Here is a 19,542-nt window from a genome sequence, read left to right on the forward strand (position 1 = left end):
ATGCAGTTTGTCAAGATCCATGTGCTGGTTGTTGCAAGTCCCTCCCCCTTTCTTCATTACAATCAGATTTGTAGTGGTCAAGCCTCACATATTCTCATGAGAATGCCCATGTTGCAGATTAGGTGCTCTTGCAATGTGCTGCAAAATTCTGGGGGTGGGTGTGTTGTCCCTCAGTTGTCCCCTGATTCTCTCTTCCCACTGGAGAAACAAAGACTCTGTGGAGACCTGTACACATGGTGCTGTGCTGGCTTGGGTGAGAGAAAATGCAGTCAACATGTAGCTACTTCTCTTACCCTTCTAATGCAGTCTATCTTATTCTCTGTGGTGCAAGAGGATGCTTCAGTCTCATCCCCATGTTCTACTATTCTCTCAGTAGTGTCTTATTCTTGAGTTGTTAGTTGTTGTTAGTTGTTAATACTTGTTAGCATTTTTGTTGTGAGGGGAAATGAAATTATGAACAACCTATAGGGGCTTCCCTCATAGCTCAGTTGTTAAAGAATTTGCCTGCAATGCAGGAGACACTGGTTCAATTCCTGGGTTGGGAAGATCCACTGGAGAAGAGATAGGCTACCCACTCCAGTATTTTGAACTTCCCTGCTGGCTCAGCTGGCAAAAAATTGGCCTGCAATGTGGGAGACCTGGGTTTGATACCTGGGTTGGGAATATCCCCTGGAGAAGGGAAAGGCTACTCACTCCAGTATTCTGGCCTGGAGAATTCCATAGACTATATAGTCCATGGGGTTGCAAAGAGTCAGACAACTAAGCGACTTTCACTTTCACTTTCATGTTGCCATATAGGTGACATCAGAATCCCCATGATAAAAACTCTTAACAAATTAGATATAGAAGGAACATTCTTCAACATAAAAAATACCATATATGAAAAGCTCACAGCTAAAATTATATTCAATGGTGAAAGGTGGAAGCCTCACTTTTTAGATCAGGAATAAAACAAAGGTGCCAACTCTCATCATTCCTATTCAAGCTAGTACTGAAAGTGCTAGTCAGAACAATAAGGCAAGAAAAATAAATAAAAGACGTGATAATTGGAAAGGAAGAGATATAGTTGGTTCTATTTTCATATGGCAAAATTTTATATATAGAATCCCAAAGAGTCCACCAAAAAACTGTTTGAGCTAATCCATGAATTCAGTAAAGTAGCATGATACTAACACACAAAAATCAGTAACATTTCTACATACTAAAAACTGAATTATCAAAAAAAAGAAATAAAGAAAATTATTCCATTTATGATAGCACTGAAATAATAAAATACTTAGGAATATATTAAATTGGGAGGTGAAAAGTGTCTACTCTCTGAACTATAGTACATTAAGTAAAGAAATATAACAAGACACAAGTAAACAAAATGATATCCTGTGTTCATGGATGGGAAAAATTAATATTATTAAAAAGTCAGTACTACCTAAAGCTAACTATAGATTCAATGCAATCCTTATCAAGATTTCAATGATTTTTTTGTAGAAGTATAAAATAATCCTAAAATGTTTGTAGAAGCACGAAAGACTCCAAATATTCAAAACAATTCTGAGAAAGAGCAGGGCAGGTGGTATCACATTCCCTGAATTCAAACTATATTAAAAAGCTATAGTAATCACTACAGAAAAGAGTATGGAGGAACCTTAAAAATTTAAAAGTAGAACTATCATATGATCTAGTAATTCTACTTCTGGGTATTTTGCTGAGGAGAACAAAGCATTATTTCAAAAATATATGCATCCTTATGTTCACTGCAGTGCTATTTGCAATAGCCAAGGTATGGAAGCTACCTAAGTGTTCATCAATAGGTGACTGGATAAAGAAAAATCTGATACACACAGACAGTTAGTCATTAAAAAATAAAGTTTTGCCATTTGTGACATGGATAGACCTAGACAATATTATGCTATGTGAAATAAGTCAGAGAAAAACAAATATCATATTATTTCCCTTATATGTGGAATCTAAAAAACAAATGAACAAACAAAAAAAATACAGAGTCATAGAGACAGAGAACAAACAGGTCGTTGCTGTGGGGAGGAACATATGAGTGAAATAGGTGAGAGAAATTAAGAGGCACAAGCTTCCAGTTGTAAAACAAATGAGTCATGGGGAAGAAATGTTCAGCGTGGGAAAATGTAGTCAATAATAATGCAATATCTTTGCATGGTGACATGCTAACTAGACTTATCATGGTAGTCATTTTGTAATATATAGAAATATAGAATCACTATGTTATACACCAGAAACACATAGCGTTATAGGTCAATTATGAGCAAACAAGCTCATAAAAAGATCAGATCTGTGGTTACCAGAGGCAGAAAGGGGAGAAGGAAAAATGGATAAAGGTGGACAGATGTGCAAACTTCCAATTATAAGACAAGCAAGAACTAGGGATACAATGTACAACATGCTTAATATTATTAACATTGTTGTATGCTATATATGAAAGTTGTTAAGAGAGTAAATCCTAAGAATTCTCATCACAAGGAAAATGCTTTATTCTTTTATAAAAATTTTATGTCTATATAATATAATGGTAATCATTTCATGATGTATGTAAGTTGAAACATTAAGTTGTGTACTTTAAAACTTATATAGTTTTGCATGTCAATTATATCTACATAAAACTGGAAGGAAAAAAAGCTGCAGTAATCAAAACAGTATGGCAGTGGCATAAAATACAGACACATAGCTCAATGGAGCAGAATCAAGAGCTCAGAAATGAACAAACCCATATAAGTTCAAATAATATTTAACTACAAGACCAAGGTTACTCAATGAAGAAAAAATAATCTCTCTAATAAATATTGCTGGGAAAATTGGATATTCACATGCAAAAGAATGAAACTAAACCCCTATTTTACATCACCCACAAAATTAAGTCAAGATGAATTAAAGACTACCAACTGTAAGACTCCTAGAAGAAAATAGGAAAAAAAATCTCCTTGACACAGATCTTGGCAATGAGTTTTTGTATATGACACCTAAAACACAAGCAACAAAGTAAAAAATAAACAAGCAGAACTACATTAACTAAAATCTTCTGCACAGCAAAAAGAAATGGCTGACAAAATATAAGGACAAGCTATGGAACTATAAAAAATATTTTCAAGCCATGTGCCTGGTTAGGGTTAATATCCAAAATAAACTTTAAAAACTCATCAACTTAATAACAAATAAACAATAATCCAGTTAAAAATGGGCAAAGGACCTCAATAGACATTTTCCAAAGAAGACAGATGAATAGCCAGCAGGTATGTGAAATGTGCTCAGCATCACTAATCATAAGGTAAATGCAAACTAATATCACCATGAGATTTTACCTCAAGATTGTTACAATGCCTATCATCAAAAAAGACAAGTAAAAAAATGCTGTCAAAGATGAGGGTAAAAGGGAAAACTTGTACACTGTTGGTGGGATTATAAATTGGAACCGGCATTACACAAAATGGTACGAAGGATCCTCAATAATTTACAAATAAAACTGCCATATAATCAATCAATTTCACTTCTGGGAATATATCTAATGGAGAGAAGGATGTACTGTACAACACTTGAAATTTTGCTCAATTTTTTGTGGCAGCCTGGATAGGAGGGGAGGTTAGGGGGCATGGAAACATGTATATGTATGGCTGAAGCTCTTTGCTGTTCATCTGAAACTATCACAACATGGTTAATCAGCTATACACCAATACAAAAAAAAACGTTTTTTTTACGAGAAAAGAGATATGCACCCTGATATTCATAGTGACATTATTTAAAAGAGTCAAGACATGGAAACAACCTAAGTGACCATCAACAGATTAATGGATAAAGAAGCTATAAAATATAGAGAGAATGGAATATTATTCAGCCATAAACAGGATGAAATTTAGCCATTCACAATAACACGAGTGGACCTGAAGGGCATTATGCTACATAAAATAAATCAGAGAGAGACAACTGATAAATGATCTTACTTATATGTGGAATCTAAAACAAATAGATTTAAAAAAAACCTAACCTCATAGACAAGGGTATCTGATTTGTGCTTACCAGAGGCAGGGAACTGGGGAGTGGGAATTGGATGAAAATGATTAAAGGTACAAATTTCCACTTAAAAGATAAAAAGTGCTAGGAATGTAATGTACAGCATCATGACTATAGTTAACAATGCTGTTGCCTTGAATATTTGAAAGTTGTTAAGAGAGTAGTTCCCAAGAATTCTTGTCACAAGGAAAGGAAGAATTTTTCTTTTTTAAAAAAATACACACTAGATAATGGATATTAACTAAGCTTATTGCTTAGTAATAAATACTGAATTGCTTAGTAATCATTTCATGTGAATAAAATCATTGTGCTGAACACCTTAAATTTGCAGAGTACTGTATGTTAATTATATCTTAGTAAAACTGAAAAAAAGATATACAAAAAAATGCCAAAAAATAAAATGAAAAGAAAAAATGCAATATGCCATGTTAACAAAATAAATAGAAAAATACACATGAACATATCTCATTATATTACAGAAATAGCATTTGACAATAGTCCAACCCATATTCATGATAAAAGTACTCAACAAACCAGGAATAAAAGGGGACTTTTATTCTTTATCATCCTGATAAAGACCATCTACAAAATCCCCACAGATAATACCATATTTGTTAGACATTGATTGTTTTCCATTTAACATCAAGATGATAAAGGTGTCTTACTGCTTCTATTCAGCATTGTATTGAAAGTTCTAGCAATTAGCTAATAAAAAGAAATAAAATGCAGTAAGGTTTTACACAAGTAAAACTATCTGTGCTAACAGATGGCATGAATTTATATAAATAAAACCTTAAAAAATACACTAGTATTTAACTAATAGATTAGTTCAATACTTTCTCAGGATACAATATCAATGTATAAAATTTAATCATTCAAATCCAACAATTAAATTAAGAAATTCCATTTAAAATAACATTAAAAGTTATATACTTATATACAAATTTAAAACAATAAAGACAAGACTTGACTGAAAAGTACAACACATTGTTAAAAAAAATTAAATAAGATCTAACAAGTATAAAGGCATACCATGTTCACGGATCAGAAGACACAGGATTATTAATACAAGAATATTCCCCAAATTTATCCACAGGTCAGCCTGATGACTATCAAAATTCCATCTGTTTTTTCATAAAGTGATAAGCTAATCCTAAAATTCATGTGCAAATTTAAGGGACCTAGAATAGCCAAAATAATTTAGATAAAGTAGAAGGCATTTGGAGGACTCATATGTCCCAATTTCAAAACTTCCTACAAATGTATAGCAATTCAAATTGTGCTGTATCAGCATAAGAAGAAATATATATATATATATATGTATATATATATATAGTCTCAAAACATTAGAACTGAGAGTCCAGAAATAAAGCCTTCCATATAATCAATTGATTTCAAAAAGGATGACAAGACCATTCAATGGGGAAAGTATAATCTTTTAAATAAGTGGTGATGGGACAGTTGGATATTCATATACTATATAATCAAGAAAAACTCCTACCTCATAATATACACAAAAACAAACTCAAAACAAATGAACCATCTATATGTGACAGATACAAGTACAAAATTCTCAGAGGAAAATATGTGAGTCAGTGTTTGTTACTTCAGCTTAGGTAATAGCTTCTTAGATACAATACCAAAAGCACAAAAAACAACAGGAAAAAAAATAGATAAATTGTACTTGATCAAAATTAAAAACATTTGTGTTTAAACAATAACCTCATGAAAGTGAAAAGAGAGTGTATGAAGTGGGAGAAAATATTTGTAAATCATATATCTGATAAGGATTAGTATAGAGAATATGAACTGAACACTCACAACTCAAAGAACAAATGAACATTTACAAAATGGCTAAATTCTCTGAATAGGAATTTATCCAAATAAGATATTTGAATGGTCAATAAGCACATAAAAAGAGAGTTAAAATTGTTAGCTGTGAGAGAAATACAGATCAAGACTTCCATTACAGTGACTATAATCAAAATCACTGATGTGACAAGTGTTTGTCAGGATATGGAGAAACTTGAATCCTTTTACACTGATGGTTGGATTGTAAAGTGATAAAACCACTTCAGAAAAAAGAAATTGGTATTTCCTCAAAACTTTAAGCATAGAATCACAATATGAACTAGAAATATACTCCAGGATATATAGCCAAGAGATATGAAAAAAATATTTCCACACATAAATTTGTATATCAGTGCTCATAACAGCACTATTCATAATAGATAACGTGGAAACAACCCAAATGTTCATCAACTAATGCATGGATAAACAATCAATGCTATACATACACAATGGGATATCATAGAACAATGCAAAAGAATGAATTATTGATACATACTATAAAATGGACCTTGAAAACATTATGCTACCTGAAAGAAGCCAGTTACAAAAATCCATCATATTGCATTATTCCATTTATAATAATATTTAGAATAGGTGCATCCGTAGGGAGCGAAAGATTGATGATTGTCTCGTGCTGGGATGGGAGATTTGGTGTGCTAATGAGTATGTAGTTTATTTTTGAAGTAATGAAATGTTCTAAAATTAGATCAATACTGCTTGAACACACCTGTGAATATATTAAAAACTATTTAATTGTACACTTTAGAAGTGTGACCACTGTACTATGTGAATTATATCTCAATAAAGTTATTTAAAATTATCCATGCTAACTACAAGGGCTTCCTTAGTGGCTCAGTCAATAAAGAATCTGCCTGTAATGCAGGAGACATGAATTTGATTCCTGGGTTGGGAAGATCGCCAGAAGAAGGAAATGGCAACCCACTCCAGTATTCTTGCTTGGAAAACCCCTGGCCAGAGGAGCCTGGTGGGCTACAGTCCATGAGGTTTCAAAAGAGTCAGACACAACATAGCAACTAAATATGCTAACTACATCTATTCAACACAGATTACTATTACTTTTTAAAAGTTGAATATTGCCTGAGAGTTATTTTAGCAAAGTCATTCAATCTACTGGCACTCCCTTTCCGCAGGTCAAAATACCATTTGTATTGGTTCAGAAATGATGTTTACAGTTTTTACAGTCATTAAATTTCCATGTTTACTTTAAAAATGCACTTAAACCTATAAACACTGAATAAATTTGGAGGATGCTATCAAAGTACTTCTACTGTTAGGGATACATTGTACTTACTTAGTACCTTTTAAAGAAAGCTCAAAATGTTCTAACTCTATTAACTTATAAGTTGCTATGATGTGCATGAGAGCTGAGAAGACAGTTAATTATTAAGTAACAATAATAATTGCAAGAAACCTAAATTTATACCATTTGTCTTCAAATATCTTTACATAGGTTATCATCAATTATTAATCTGTTATCAACATAGCACTCAACAAAAGCAGGTGTACTGGCATGAACATAATATGGAAAATGACTGGCAGCTTGGAGCCCAATACAGTTGCAATCTAGCCCCAAAGGAATGGGGTCAGCCTGAAATAGAGCTGGGCTATATAATGTGGTATTCCACAGTGACTCTAAAGCAGAGCCAATTTCAACTTCCTAGCTTCCTCATGTATTCCTCAATTTGTATTCAGCCACCTATATAGCCTGGAACTAGACTATACTCCAGGAATAGAACCTCAGCTTGAAGGCACTTGGCACAACAGAGAAAAGAGACAGATAACTCTGTCATATAGTCCCAATGTCAGAAACTTAGAAAATTGCTTGCTTGCTTATAATTTCATAGCTAGAAAGTTGACAAGATGGTCATTGGTTTTATCTTTCTAGGTCCTTATCTACTAACAATACAGGTAGGTAATAGAACATCGTCAAAATCTTGGATAACTACCATGGGCTGAACGTTTGTATCCCAGCTCAATTCACATGTTGAAATCTAATCCCCAAGGTGCTGGTATTTCAAAGTGTGGCATTTGGGAGATGATTAGGTCATTAGAATGGAGCCCTCAAGAATGGGACTAGTTTCCTTATAAAAGAGACTCCAGAGAGCTCTCTTGGCACTTCTAACATGTGAGAAGTCAGTGAAAAGATAGCTATCTATGAATTAGGAAGCAGGCACTCACCAGACACTAAATCAGCCAGCAGCTTGATCTGGGGCTTCCAAGACTCCAGAACTAATAGAAATAAATGTTTGTTGGGTTTTAAGTCACCCTGTCTATGATATTTTTGTACTAGGAACCCAAATGGATTGCCATTAATCTTCATGGACTGCACTTGCCCAGGCTGCCTTGGTTCCCTAAGATCTCCATTAATTAAAATAAAGACATAAAAATAATGTGTCAATTATACTTCAATTCTGCAAGCACTGTGTACCATACTGTCTCAGGTCAAGTTGGAGGAGGTCTGTTATAATATAAATAGAAATATATGGGCTTTTAATACATAGATTATGGTGAAGTTGAGAGCTGATTTCCAATATTCTTTCAGTTATTTATTTCTCAACCACCTTGTGATAACTGTGGGCTGTGCAATATTTTACTTGAAATGAAATGTAAAGAAGACCTGGCTAGCAGAGGTTCATTAACTTTCCAACCATGATGTAACAAGTATAAGAAAGTTTATTTGCCAGGAATGTACAAGGAGCCTTGCACAGATTGTTATTTTATGTACAGCATTCCTGTGAAACAGGTATTATTAAATGCATTATACAAATGAAGAAACTGTTATACAGAGAGTTTATGACACTTGTCTGAGGGCACACAAGTAGAAAGTAGCAGAGCCTAGATTTGAATCCAGATCTGTCTGGTTCTAAATCCATGTCCTAATTTTTGTCAGATTGTCTTTCTTTAAAGAGATTACTTTTCCAAAAAAAATGTAGCTAAGTTTTATTCCATTTAAAAGTTACTTTCATATAAAATAAACTTAATTTCTTTAAACTTTCAGTCAGGAAAAAAGATAAAGACTATAAAAATGTAAAACTATAAGAGCAATTAGTTTAAAAAAAGAAAACTAAAAATTAAACTCTGCACTCTCAGGCCTCCAAATATTCTATACTGTTAGGCTGTATGGTAAAGTAGAAAAAAGAAACCCCACATGATGCATTTCTGAGTTGGAATCTTGGTTCTCTCCTGTATTGGCTGTATGATTCTAGATAAGATATTAAAATGTGGATAAAATGTTTATATGATCAGACTGCCATGAATATTAAATGAGATGAAGTATATAAATTTACTGATGGTGCCTAGTACATGCAAGGTCCTCAACAAATCATAAATGTTATTGTTATGATTGTTAGGAGCAACACTGAGGTGATGAAGAAGTACAAAAGAGTTAGGTGAATGAAAGGGGGCATTGTGGAGGATCCTACAGGTATGGTTCAATGTTACTTTAATCATGCCTTAGGACAGAACAAACATAGAAAAATGAAAAGATCCTTAATAAGAAATGTCTACTAATGATGATGATGGAGTAGTCTTCTGTTAGAGGTAGGTGCCAGAAAGATACTTCCTATACTCTTTTATTGCATTTAATTTTGTAGCAGGGAGCTATAAGATAAAAAGAGTCAAGAGAAGTTGGTTCCTTATATTGGTTGAGAATAGCCTGGAAGCATTTTAAATACTTCAAAATTCTGTGTTTGAAAATTAAAGGGTCTAGCTAGTAGCAAGAAAAAATAGCAAACATTCCTGTCCTGCTATTCAAATTATCTGAAGCAGATTTTTCAGATACATCTATGGCCTTAAGAGATATTCTGAAGTAGATTTATACCTCACTGTTGAGATTATTTGAAGCATATATAAATAACTGAATATGTGAAACAGTAAAGAAATAATGCCTATTTTTGCACAGGTCTAAAATTGTTTAAATTCTCACTCTGAACTTATATCTTCCTTATAAAACAACACAGTATTGTAATTATCTTCCAATTAAAAATAAATAAATTTAAAACAATAAAAAGTAAGTGTTTTTAAAAAGACAGTTTGATTAATGCTGCACTTAATGTATTAATAAAGCATTTACTCAAAAAAAAATTGGCTGAGTTATTGCAGGCTCTGACTTCTCAACCACTGTCACCTAGAGCAATGATTGACTTGCCTGGCTATGTACCCAGGGAAGGCACCACTCATCTAGTGACATCTTCCCAAACTGCAAGTAAAAACCATAGCAAGAATTATCTATGTTCAAGAGGATGCATCTAGACAATTTAGTCCTATTTTAGTGATGAGAAATGCCATGCTTCCCATAAGGCTATTATTGCCTGGACCAGATAATTTTAAATGTTAGGAGAAGGTTGCTATGTTGTAGCAATTATTAACTTCCATGAAAAAAAAAGGACTCACCATTTTTAAACATGACAAAGAAAGCATAAAATTCTTTAAAGAGTTGACCCCCAAACTGCCATTTAGAAGAAAAAAAAATTCAAATTACTTCAAAATATGAGTTAAGTGACCCAGGTATCAAGTCTAGTTGATTACCAACACAATTTTTATACCAACAAATTTTTATGAAACCTTTATAAAACAAACTTACACATTACCTGGTAATTGTTTTGGTTTTGTGATAACCTCAATTGGTTTGATGATGCGAAATGTGAAGAAAAATTACTTCGTGATGGATTTGTATTACTGTACATTGCAGTAGACGCTGTATGTAATGAGGTCCGTGGTGTCAAATGGTATTCTCTGTTTTGATACAGTACATTGTCTGACAAGTCTCTAATATTCACCATTTGTGAATTTGGCATATTTCTTCCTTGTCCAGGCAAAGTTGTACTTTGGTTCTCAGCTCGAAGGGAACTGCCACTTTCATAAAATCTTGAGTAGCTTGGTATCTGTGCTCCCATCAATGCCAATTCTTCCTCTCTGGCATACTCATCAACATCTCCAGTCTCCATTGCAATGGACAAACAAGTTCCTTCTGTTGAATTAGGGGGCTTCTGTGGGGCATTTCCTCCCAGAATTCTCTGTGGGTAATCACTAACTGCCAGTGAAAATACTTCACGGATTTCCAAATTTTGTGTTCTGCAGTAAGGGTCTCTAACAGATGATTTTTGCCCACATAAGTTATGTGATGCTAGACCTGTGTGTTCAGGCTTATATGACCTTTGAATTCCAACTGGTTCAATTTTGCAAGGTCGGTGGCACACAGATGGCTTTTGAGGTACCGTCATCTCAGAGGCTTGCACTGAAGAGCTTCCATAGTTTTTCTTTGTGTGATTGTATACAGAATTTCCAGCATTTAGCACACTTGTCTGTCTTGACAAAATAATTGTTTTTTCACCTAAGAGTAAAGAGGCATTTTTACAGTGTGCTACTTGTCTTTGAACAGGAATGTGCAACTGAAACTCAGTATCATTTTTACTGGCTGTTTTTTGGATAGGGATTTTATGTGCTTCTGTAATTTGTGTATTTGAATGCTTGGTTGTCTCTTGTCTACTTGATGAACTGGCTGGACTGTATATACCAGTTATGATGACATCATTATTGGGCGATGTCCAAGAAGACTGTTGACTTGAGGGTGAAGCAATATTAACCACATTTCTGACTGTAACGTCTGGAGCTGCCAATGAAGTACCAGAAACAGTTCCCGTTGTTGTTGCTCCTGATTCAGAATTCTTACTACTCATTTTTCTTCTCTTATTGCCAACCCACGTCTGGAAGGATAAAAAAAATATATATATATTATGGAAAAGTTGTTAATAAAAAGTTCTTTCACCAAGAAAATCAATTTCTATGTGATAAATTATATTTTCATTTGTCATAAAATCAAGGCCTATACAAATTTAAAAGCAAAAATATACAGTAAGAGACAAAGCAAAATATAAGATCAGAGACCATCAGGAACCAGCACATAATAAATATGTAGAAACATTGATGTGAACTGTTTGTGAAAGTTGCTCTGTTGTGTCCAACTCTTTGTAATCCTGTGGACTATACAGTCCATGAAATTCTACAGGCCAGGATACTGGAGTGGGCAGTCTATCCCTTCTCCAGTGGATCTTCCCAACCCAGGAATCAAACCCAGGTTTCCTGCACTGCAGGCGGATTCTTTACCAACTGAACTATCAGGGAAGCCCCAGAAACTTTAATAGAATAGTATTATTGTTTTTCTCCTCAAAATCCAGACAATTAATCTGTAGCAAGAACTTCTGTTCAATGAATATATCATAACTTGGTTAATTTAATATTGCTAGGAATTTAGATTACTTTTAAAATATTCACTATTATAAGCCATATTGAAATACACCATTGTACATGCATCATTGTTCTATTGGTTCATTAGAATGCCATCCTAGAAGGAAAATTGCTTGACTTTTTGACATTTTCAAATTACCCTCCAATGTATAAAAGTACTGGTTTCCCCACACCTCAACAACACTTTGCATCATCCTTTTGTAGTATCTATAAGCCCAGGAGTTAAGAAAAGGTGTATAATTGCTGTTTAGATTTTAGTTTCTATGGTTACTTTCATTGAATTGCTTACATGTTACCTATACCAGTTAAAAAAAACTTAATTTTTATATTGGGGTGTTTGTCATTTTTAATTGATTTATAACAGCAATTTTCTACTAGAGTTGGCAGCACTTTGTCACAAGTTGCAAGCACTTTTCCAATTTGTCATTAATTTATGGTAGCTATTTTCTTTTTTATGCTTTTATCTACTCACTGAATTTTATACACTGAATATATATTACTTTTGTTTTCTTTTAGCCTTTCTTTTTTCTTTCTTTTTCGGCCACCTTATTTATTTTTCAATTGAAGGATAATTGCGTTACACAATTTTGTTGTTTTCTGTCAAACATCAACAAGAATCAGCCATGGATATAAACAAAAAAAATCAATAAAAATAATACCAGTGGTTGGCATTGAGGATTTGATTACAAAATATGTACTTTTATATAAGTATTATAACAATCTTAATATTATTACACTGAATCATTATTCCTTTTAAAATGTACAATAAATATTATGCTCCATAAAAAAAATCACTAAAATTTATAATTATTTTAAAATGCATATCATCTTATAAACTACTAAAACACATTAATCTATTTAAGAACTTCAAAAAATAAATAAGTGAAAACATTAAATGGCCTAGCCTTGCACGAATGTGGTGCCAGGTGTATTTGGTTAATTTAATGGGATGTACTATTGAAGACTACACAAATCATTCAATTTTCAATGTATATTTTATATTGTATACAACATCAGATGTTGTAAAACTATAAATAAAAGCTAACACTGAATTTCATTATATGTTTATATATATATGCTACTTTGCATATATATGCATATATATATGCTACTTTGCTAGGCATAATTTTTCTAATTTTATAAGTGAAGAAACTGAGAATCAGAAATATTAAGTAGCTTGTAGATGGATCTCCTGACCAGTTACTGGCAGAGCAAGGAATCAAAATCAACTTAATTTTGACCTCAATGAACATTATCCTTTCACTTTGGTGAGAAACTCCTGAAATGGAGTTGGCCATTTCTGTGGGTCATTTTAATTTTATAATTAGTACTTATCTAATAATATGTTCCAGAAACAGAGGTGCTTGCTCCATTTTGCTTCACATGAGGCTGTGGAAATGTAAAACTGACTCTTATGTAGTTTACTAAAGAGTAGAAGTGAGGATTACAAGCAGAGAGACAAATGAATATAAATGTCACAAGAGAAGGAGGTAGGGGGAAAATTACAAGATTTTAAAGTATATACTCAAGAGTAATATTTAAAAAGAAATGTTTGTGAATAATAATAATTTCAATTTATGGTTCAAAAAGGTGAATATTACAAATACTCAAAATAAGTCACTGTGTTATGACTTTTCAAATAAGAAGAATATGCACAGGAAGCATGATGCTTTGTAATTTTAAAATTAAAAATTTTTCAATGGGAAAGCATAGTGAATTGATAAAGTTTGAACTCAAGATCTACTACATCTGGAGGGCAGCTCTGGGCAAGATTTCTAAGAAAACAAACAACCTATCATTTTCCCATCATAGTATCTATCTTAACACAAGAATTTTAAGAGCGATATTATTACATTGCAAATTTATGGCTTACTTTAATAGTTTTATAGTTCACATATGTAATTACTTAAATAGTTTACTAGATATTTATATCATGTACCCATGTAAAGCAAAATGCAATAGAATATCAAATGAATATGAAACTCAGCTATCTAACAATCTCGCTTGTTCAGAATGCAGCCAATATAGATGTCACAAGATCCATGTACTTTACTGAAAGGAAAATCCTTGATCTTAAAACACTTAAATCTTATTTTGCACATAATTTTACCAAACCTGGTATCCTAATCTATAGTAAATCAGAAATAACAAAACAAGAGGAGCATTGGTAATAGTGATTGCTGTTGAAAGCACCTTGATAGCACTAAAACTAAGAATTTTCATTAAATATTACTCGCTAAAAAGAAAGGAAAATCATAAGAGAACTGATGTGAGAAATCGTTAAATGTCTGGGGTTCTGTAGTAAAGGAGAAAATCACCTCGTATACCTTACCATGTTATAAACATCATTATTTTATAGCACAGTATAGTAATAGATTTACAGAGTAAAACTCTGAGTCAAAAAGTAAAGATTCAGTTATTTTCAAAAGTTTATATTCAAATAAAGTAGGAAAGTATATACTTAAGAATTACTTTATATTAAAATGTTGGAAATAAAGAGATTTCATTACCTAAGGGTTCCCAATGACAGAATTAAATTTTACTAAAAGTCATTCAGCTACAGGATCCAAAATTGACCAATGAATATAGAATATAAAAGATTCTCATTCCAAAAGTTTCATTGGTGAGAGGAAAAAAAATGGGTTAATCAAAATTGATATGATGAACATTTGGGGTTTGGAACTAATAAAGTGATACTACATAGAAAAAAAGAAAGGTAATAAAATTGGGTAACCTATCCTTGGTGTCCATAAAATTATTTTTCAATCAACTTTTTAGAAATTCAATGTCTCCAAACTTTTCCTTTTTCTATACTTCCTTCTTTGTTTTCCTGTTCTTTTACCCCACAATATATATAGATATATAGATATACTGTGTTTAGTCACTCAGTCATGTCTGACTCTTTGCGACCCCCATGAACTGTAGCCCACCAGGCTCCTCTGTCCATGGGATTCTCCAGGCAAGAATACTGGAGTGCATTGTCATGCCCTCCTCCAGGGGATCTTCCCAACCCAGGGATCAAATCCAGGTCTTCCGTACTGCAGGATATATATATATATATATATATATATATATATATATATATATCCTAGGTGTTTTAGCCTTTTAAATTCATTACACATTGGGATTAAGTTCTTAGTACAGTGAGATTTCAGTTCTTTTGAGTAGAAGCACAATAAGAGCTATATTAAAATAATAAGGGAAGATCTCCTTCAAGTAGAATATGTAGACCTATCAAAATATCAGAGGCAGGGGAGGTTGTGGAATAGTGAGTCTATAAACAACTCACTTCTCCTCTGGCTAAAAAGGCACCAAAGTTGTGCTGAAATTTAGATTAGGAAGATGGGATTTCTGTAGAATTTACACTCTCCTAAAACAGAGAGAATGAATCTATTTTACACCATTCCATATAACCTGCATAATATTTTACTTGCAAACTTGCATTCTAGAAAGTTCCTTTCTTTCATTTCCATTATTTATTATAGATTTCACACCATTTGGGGCATAAATATAAGCCTTTGTATTTCAACACTCTCAATATTCAAGTACAGTCAAATAAGTCATTAGCAGGAAGATTGTAATAGAAAATTGGAAATATGAAAGGTCCACAAAGTAGCTACCTAAGAAGAATTTTCACTCTAAAATAATGGTAAAATAAGAGATAAGAAAAGAAAGAAGTTATTGCAGAAAAAAACACACGAGTTTTTAATTACAAAATGGAAATTTCATCAGCTTGAAATACTACACGTTTAAACTTTTTCCCAAGGCAATTAGTTTTTTTTCCCTCAAATTTACCAAAGGGATTGCAAATAGGTAATTTAGAGCTAACAGTTGGAGACATTTCTAGTTCTTACACACATCTGAGTATGATCTCAGCACAGATATCCTGGATATCAGCGCCCCCCCCCCCCAACTAGAATTAGTGACAAAATTCCCTATATGAAGATAAATATATCCTTCAGTCAAAAAAATAGATTTTCCAAAGAATTCCTATCAAGACATTTTATCTCTGGGGGTCTTTGAATGTTCCTTCAACAGAAAAATAAACTTAGAGTCCTCTCTGTTACCAAATTAGCCTAATGAATGACAAAGTTGGGGAAGTTGCTACTCTTTGAATCCCTAAATTTTCAAGCCAGCAGGATTTACAGCATTTTCAGACAAGCATAAAAGGACCTATATTCTCACTATGAAATCTGTGACTAGTTCTGTTACATTTATCTCTTGCCTCCTCTCTGTCACCTTCTCACTGCCTTTCCCAAATGTGTAGCAGCTCTGATTTTTAATAGCTGAATAACTATGATTGTAAAAAAAAGGATTTTTTTTCCCTAGGGATTTTCTGTCCCTTACCTTGTAACACATTAAAATGCATATACTTTACTTAGAAGGAGATGTGGCATTTATAAAAGGCTAGGTTTTCCTGAAAAGACATAAATACTAAAGTCATAAGTGCCTGATGAAAAAATTTAAATGCATCAAGAAAATATGCAAAGTCCCTTGGTAAATGCATGTTTTACTGATATCAATTTGGAGGGTTATATCTATATTAATTCTAGGTATAAACAAAGGATGAGATCAACAACTAATCCTAAAGGTACCTATAAGTACAAAGGACTGGGATTTTTTTAAAGATATATTAAAAATGAAAAATTTTAGTGCTTTCAAGCTATTTGTAGAAAAATACATACTAAATAATTGTGTTTACTAAAAATAATAATTTTATACAAGGGAAATTAAGCTATTTATAACGTTAGTGACTTCATATCCTGATAGTTTTTCTCATATTAAGCAATTATTCCTTGCAATAAAAAGTATTAAATTCAAGAGTTTAAGACCTGAATACTTACCCTGACTACACTGAAGTCCAGCTTAGTCTCCTGTGCACACTGTAATATGAGCTGAAAGCAATTTTTACTTTGATTTGTCATTCCATTTTCATAATAACGTTGTAAAATCCTTTGTTGCTCTACAGTAAATACAGAACGTAGATTCATCTAAAAATAAAAGAAGATACTCTGAAAATTGGAATAAAAAATGGGTATGTGTAGAATTTGCATGTTTTTGTTTTTTTAAAATAACTTCAGTGCTTTCAAGTTGTGAGACTTTTTTTTAAGTGAAATATTTTCAGTAATGGGCAATAATTTGTGTGCCAAAGTGAGACAGGTTCTCACTGAAAATTATGCATAATGTGAACACTTATTGAACTTGTTCAGAAAAAATATCACCTTTAAAGACAAAAAAGAAGAAAGCCCTTATCTGGATAGTGTCAGTGCATAAGGAAAAAAAAAAAAAACAAAACAGTTCTTTCACCAAAACAAGTATTTATGGCTAGTAAAACAAGAGATAGGTAGCCATACATGGTCAACTCACTGTTCTTTGTCAAGCAAAGCATCTGGTATATGTGCTCTGGAACAAAAAGGTGCTTTCATTTATTTTTTCCTTTTTCTGGGATAAAGGGGTTCATTTTATACAGGAGTCAAAATCTCTCTTTAAAGCTTAAAAATAACCAGGAAGGTTTAGTGACTGTGAAAATGTGTTTGTTTTAGGCAATACTAAACAAAATAATTATTTTTAACAGCTGTGGTATATAAACCCAAATTAAAAATCATGTACATTTTCCTAAAAATAAACCATGTACTTGCAACTGACATCATAATTAGGCAAGAGAAATTTTCTTAAAAACACAGTATTCTTCTTGTTAATGGGCAAGATGTTTAATATTATGGGAACAATTCTGTGAATCTCACAAATAAGAGGCAAGCCAAGCTCTTCATAAAGAAGATGAATTCTGGTAGTACATTTTATAAAGAAGAACACATAATTAGATAAAGGCAATTTCAGGTTTCTTTTAAAAGCTGTCACACCAAAACTGTTATTCCTAAAAGTTGACAGAAAGAAAACCTTCTTTCCAAGGAATGAATCCTTTCAAAATTAGGAAAACAGCAGTAACAAAAACAAACCAAACAGAAATCATTCTAAGATGCTGGGTATGCAAACAACTAAGTACACTGATGTGGAAAATAACTTCCCTTTTAAAAATATGTTGAACAATAAAGAAGTTTCATAAAGAAATTAAAGATAGCCATATAGATATCCAGTGCAATCTGTACACATGGCTTTTCTTCTTGACCATACAAATGTCTTCCTATATAATATTAAGAGATTTGATGAGAGAACATGTAAAAGAGGGTAGGAACAAAACCCACTGAAAAATAAAAAATAAAAAAAATTAAAAAAAAAAAGAGGGTAGGAACATTCAGAAACAAACTACTTTACAAAGAGAATGCCAATGTGGAAATGTAAACTTCTTATCTGCAAACTGACCAAATTTTCAAGAATGTTTGGGCCAGAGTGTAGGGACAATATTCATCAAAGCAATATTACTATCATGTATGCCAGTCTTCAGAGCAATTCTGGGTTCCTTTTCCTAAATGGTTCAGCTACAGTTAGGAGATGAAGTTCAAACACCTGAAATATCTCATCTGGTGTGGATTAAGTAGTAAGGTACTTTGGAATGAGATTTGAGGAAAATATAGAACAAAATTACATTCCCACCAACAGTGTAAGAGGGTTCCCTTTTCTCCACACCCTCTCCAGCATTTATTGCTTGTAGACTTTTGGATAGCAGCCATCCTGACTGGCGTGTAATGGTACATCATTGTGGTTTTGATTTGCATTTCTCTGATAATGAGTGATGTTGAGCACAGATGTACAGAACAGATTTTTGGACTCTGTGGGAGAAGATGAGGGTGGGATGTTTCAAGAGAACAGCATCAAAACATGTATATTATCTAGGGTGAAACAGATCACCAGCCCAGGTTGGATGCATGAGACAAGTGCTCGGGCCTGGTGCACTGGGAAGACCCAGAGGAATGGGGTAGAGAGGGTGGTGGAGGGGGGATCGGGATGGGGAATACATGTAACTCCATGGCTGATTCACGTCAATGTATGACAAAACCCCCTACAATACTGTAAAGTAATTAGCCTCCAACTAATAAAAATAAATGAAAAAAAAAAGAACAAAATTACATGTTATAGTTGAACTATATGTTACAATTGATTTTTTAATTACATAAATTAAGATTTTTAGTTGGAGTTTCAATATCAAACTCTCAAAAATTAATAGAATGAATAGACAAAAAACTAGAAAAATATAGTAGACCAGAAAAGCACAGTGAAGCAATTCAACATAATTAAGATTTATATAATTTTCAAACAATAGCAGAATACAAATTCTATTCAAGTTCCCATAGAGTATAAGCCAGGAGACACTAGACCATATCCAGGGACACAAAACACGGTGCAAAAACTTCATGGTCTAAAGGTATTGAAATCATAGAATCTGTTCTCTTATCACTGTGAAATTACGTTAGAAATCAATATCAAAAGATATTA

General features: G+C 32.8%; 1 protein-coding gene across 3 annotated transcripts in view; it reads right to left on the reverse strand.

Moving 5' to 3' along the window:
* The window catches only part of HDX (highly divergent homeobox), a 206,775-nt gene that overhangs the window by 159,832 nt on the left and 27,401 nt on the right, over positions 1–19,542 (reverse strand). For all 3 annotated transcript variants that reach the window (XM_065915338.1, XM_065915337.1, XM_065915339.1), the window contains exons 2-3: positions 16,995–17,141; positions 10,494–11,609 (exon numbers count right to left, since the gene is read on the reverse strand). In XM_065915338.1, the coding sequence (XP_065771410.1) occupies positions 10,494–11,609; positions 16,995–17,141 (1,263 nt within the window). The remainder of the gene's footprint in view (positions 1–10,493; positions 11,610–16,994; positions 17,142–19,542) is intronic.

The sequence above is a fragment of the Muntiacus reevesi genome, chromosome X (genome assembly GCF_963930625.1).
Source record: "Muntiacus reevesi chromosome X, mMunRee1.1, whole genome shotgun sequence".
NCBI classification, from domain to species: Eukaryota; Metazoa; Chordata; class Mammalia; order Artiodactyla; family Cervidae; genus Muntiacus; species Muntiacus reevesi.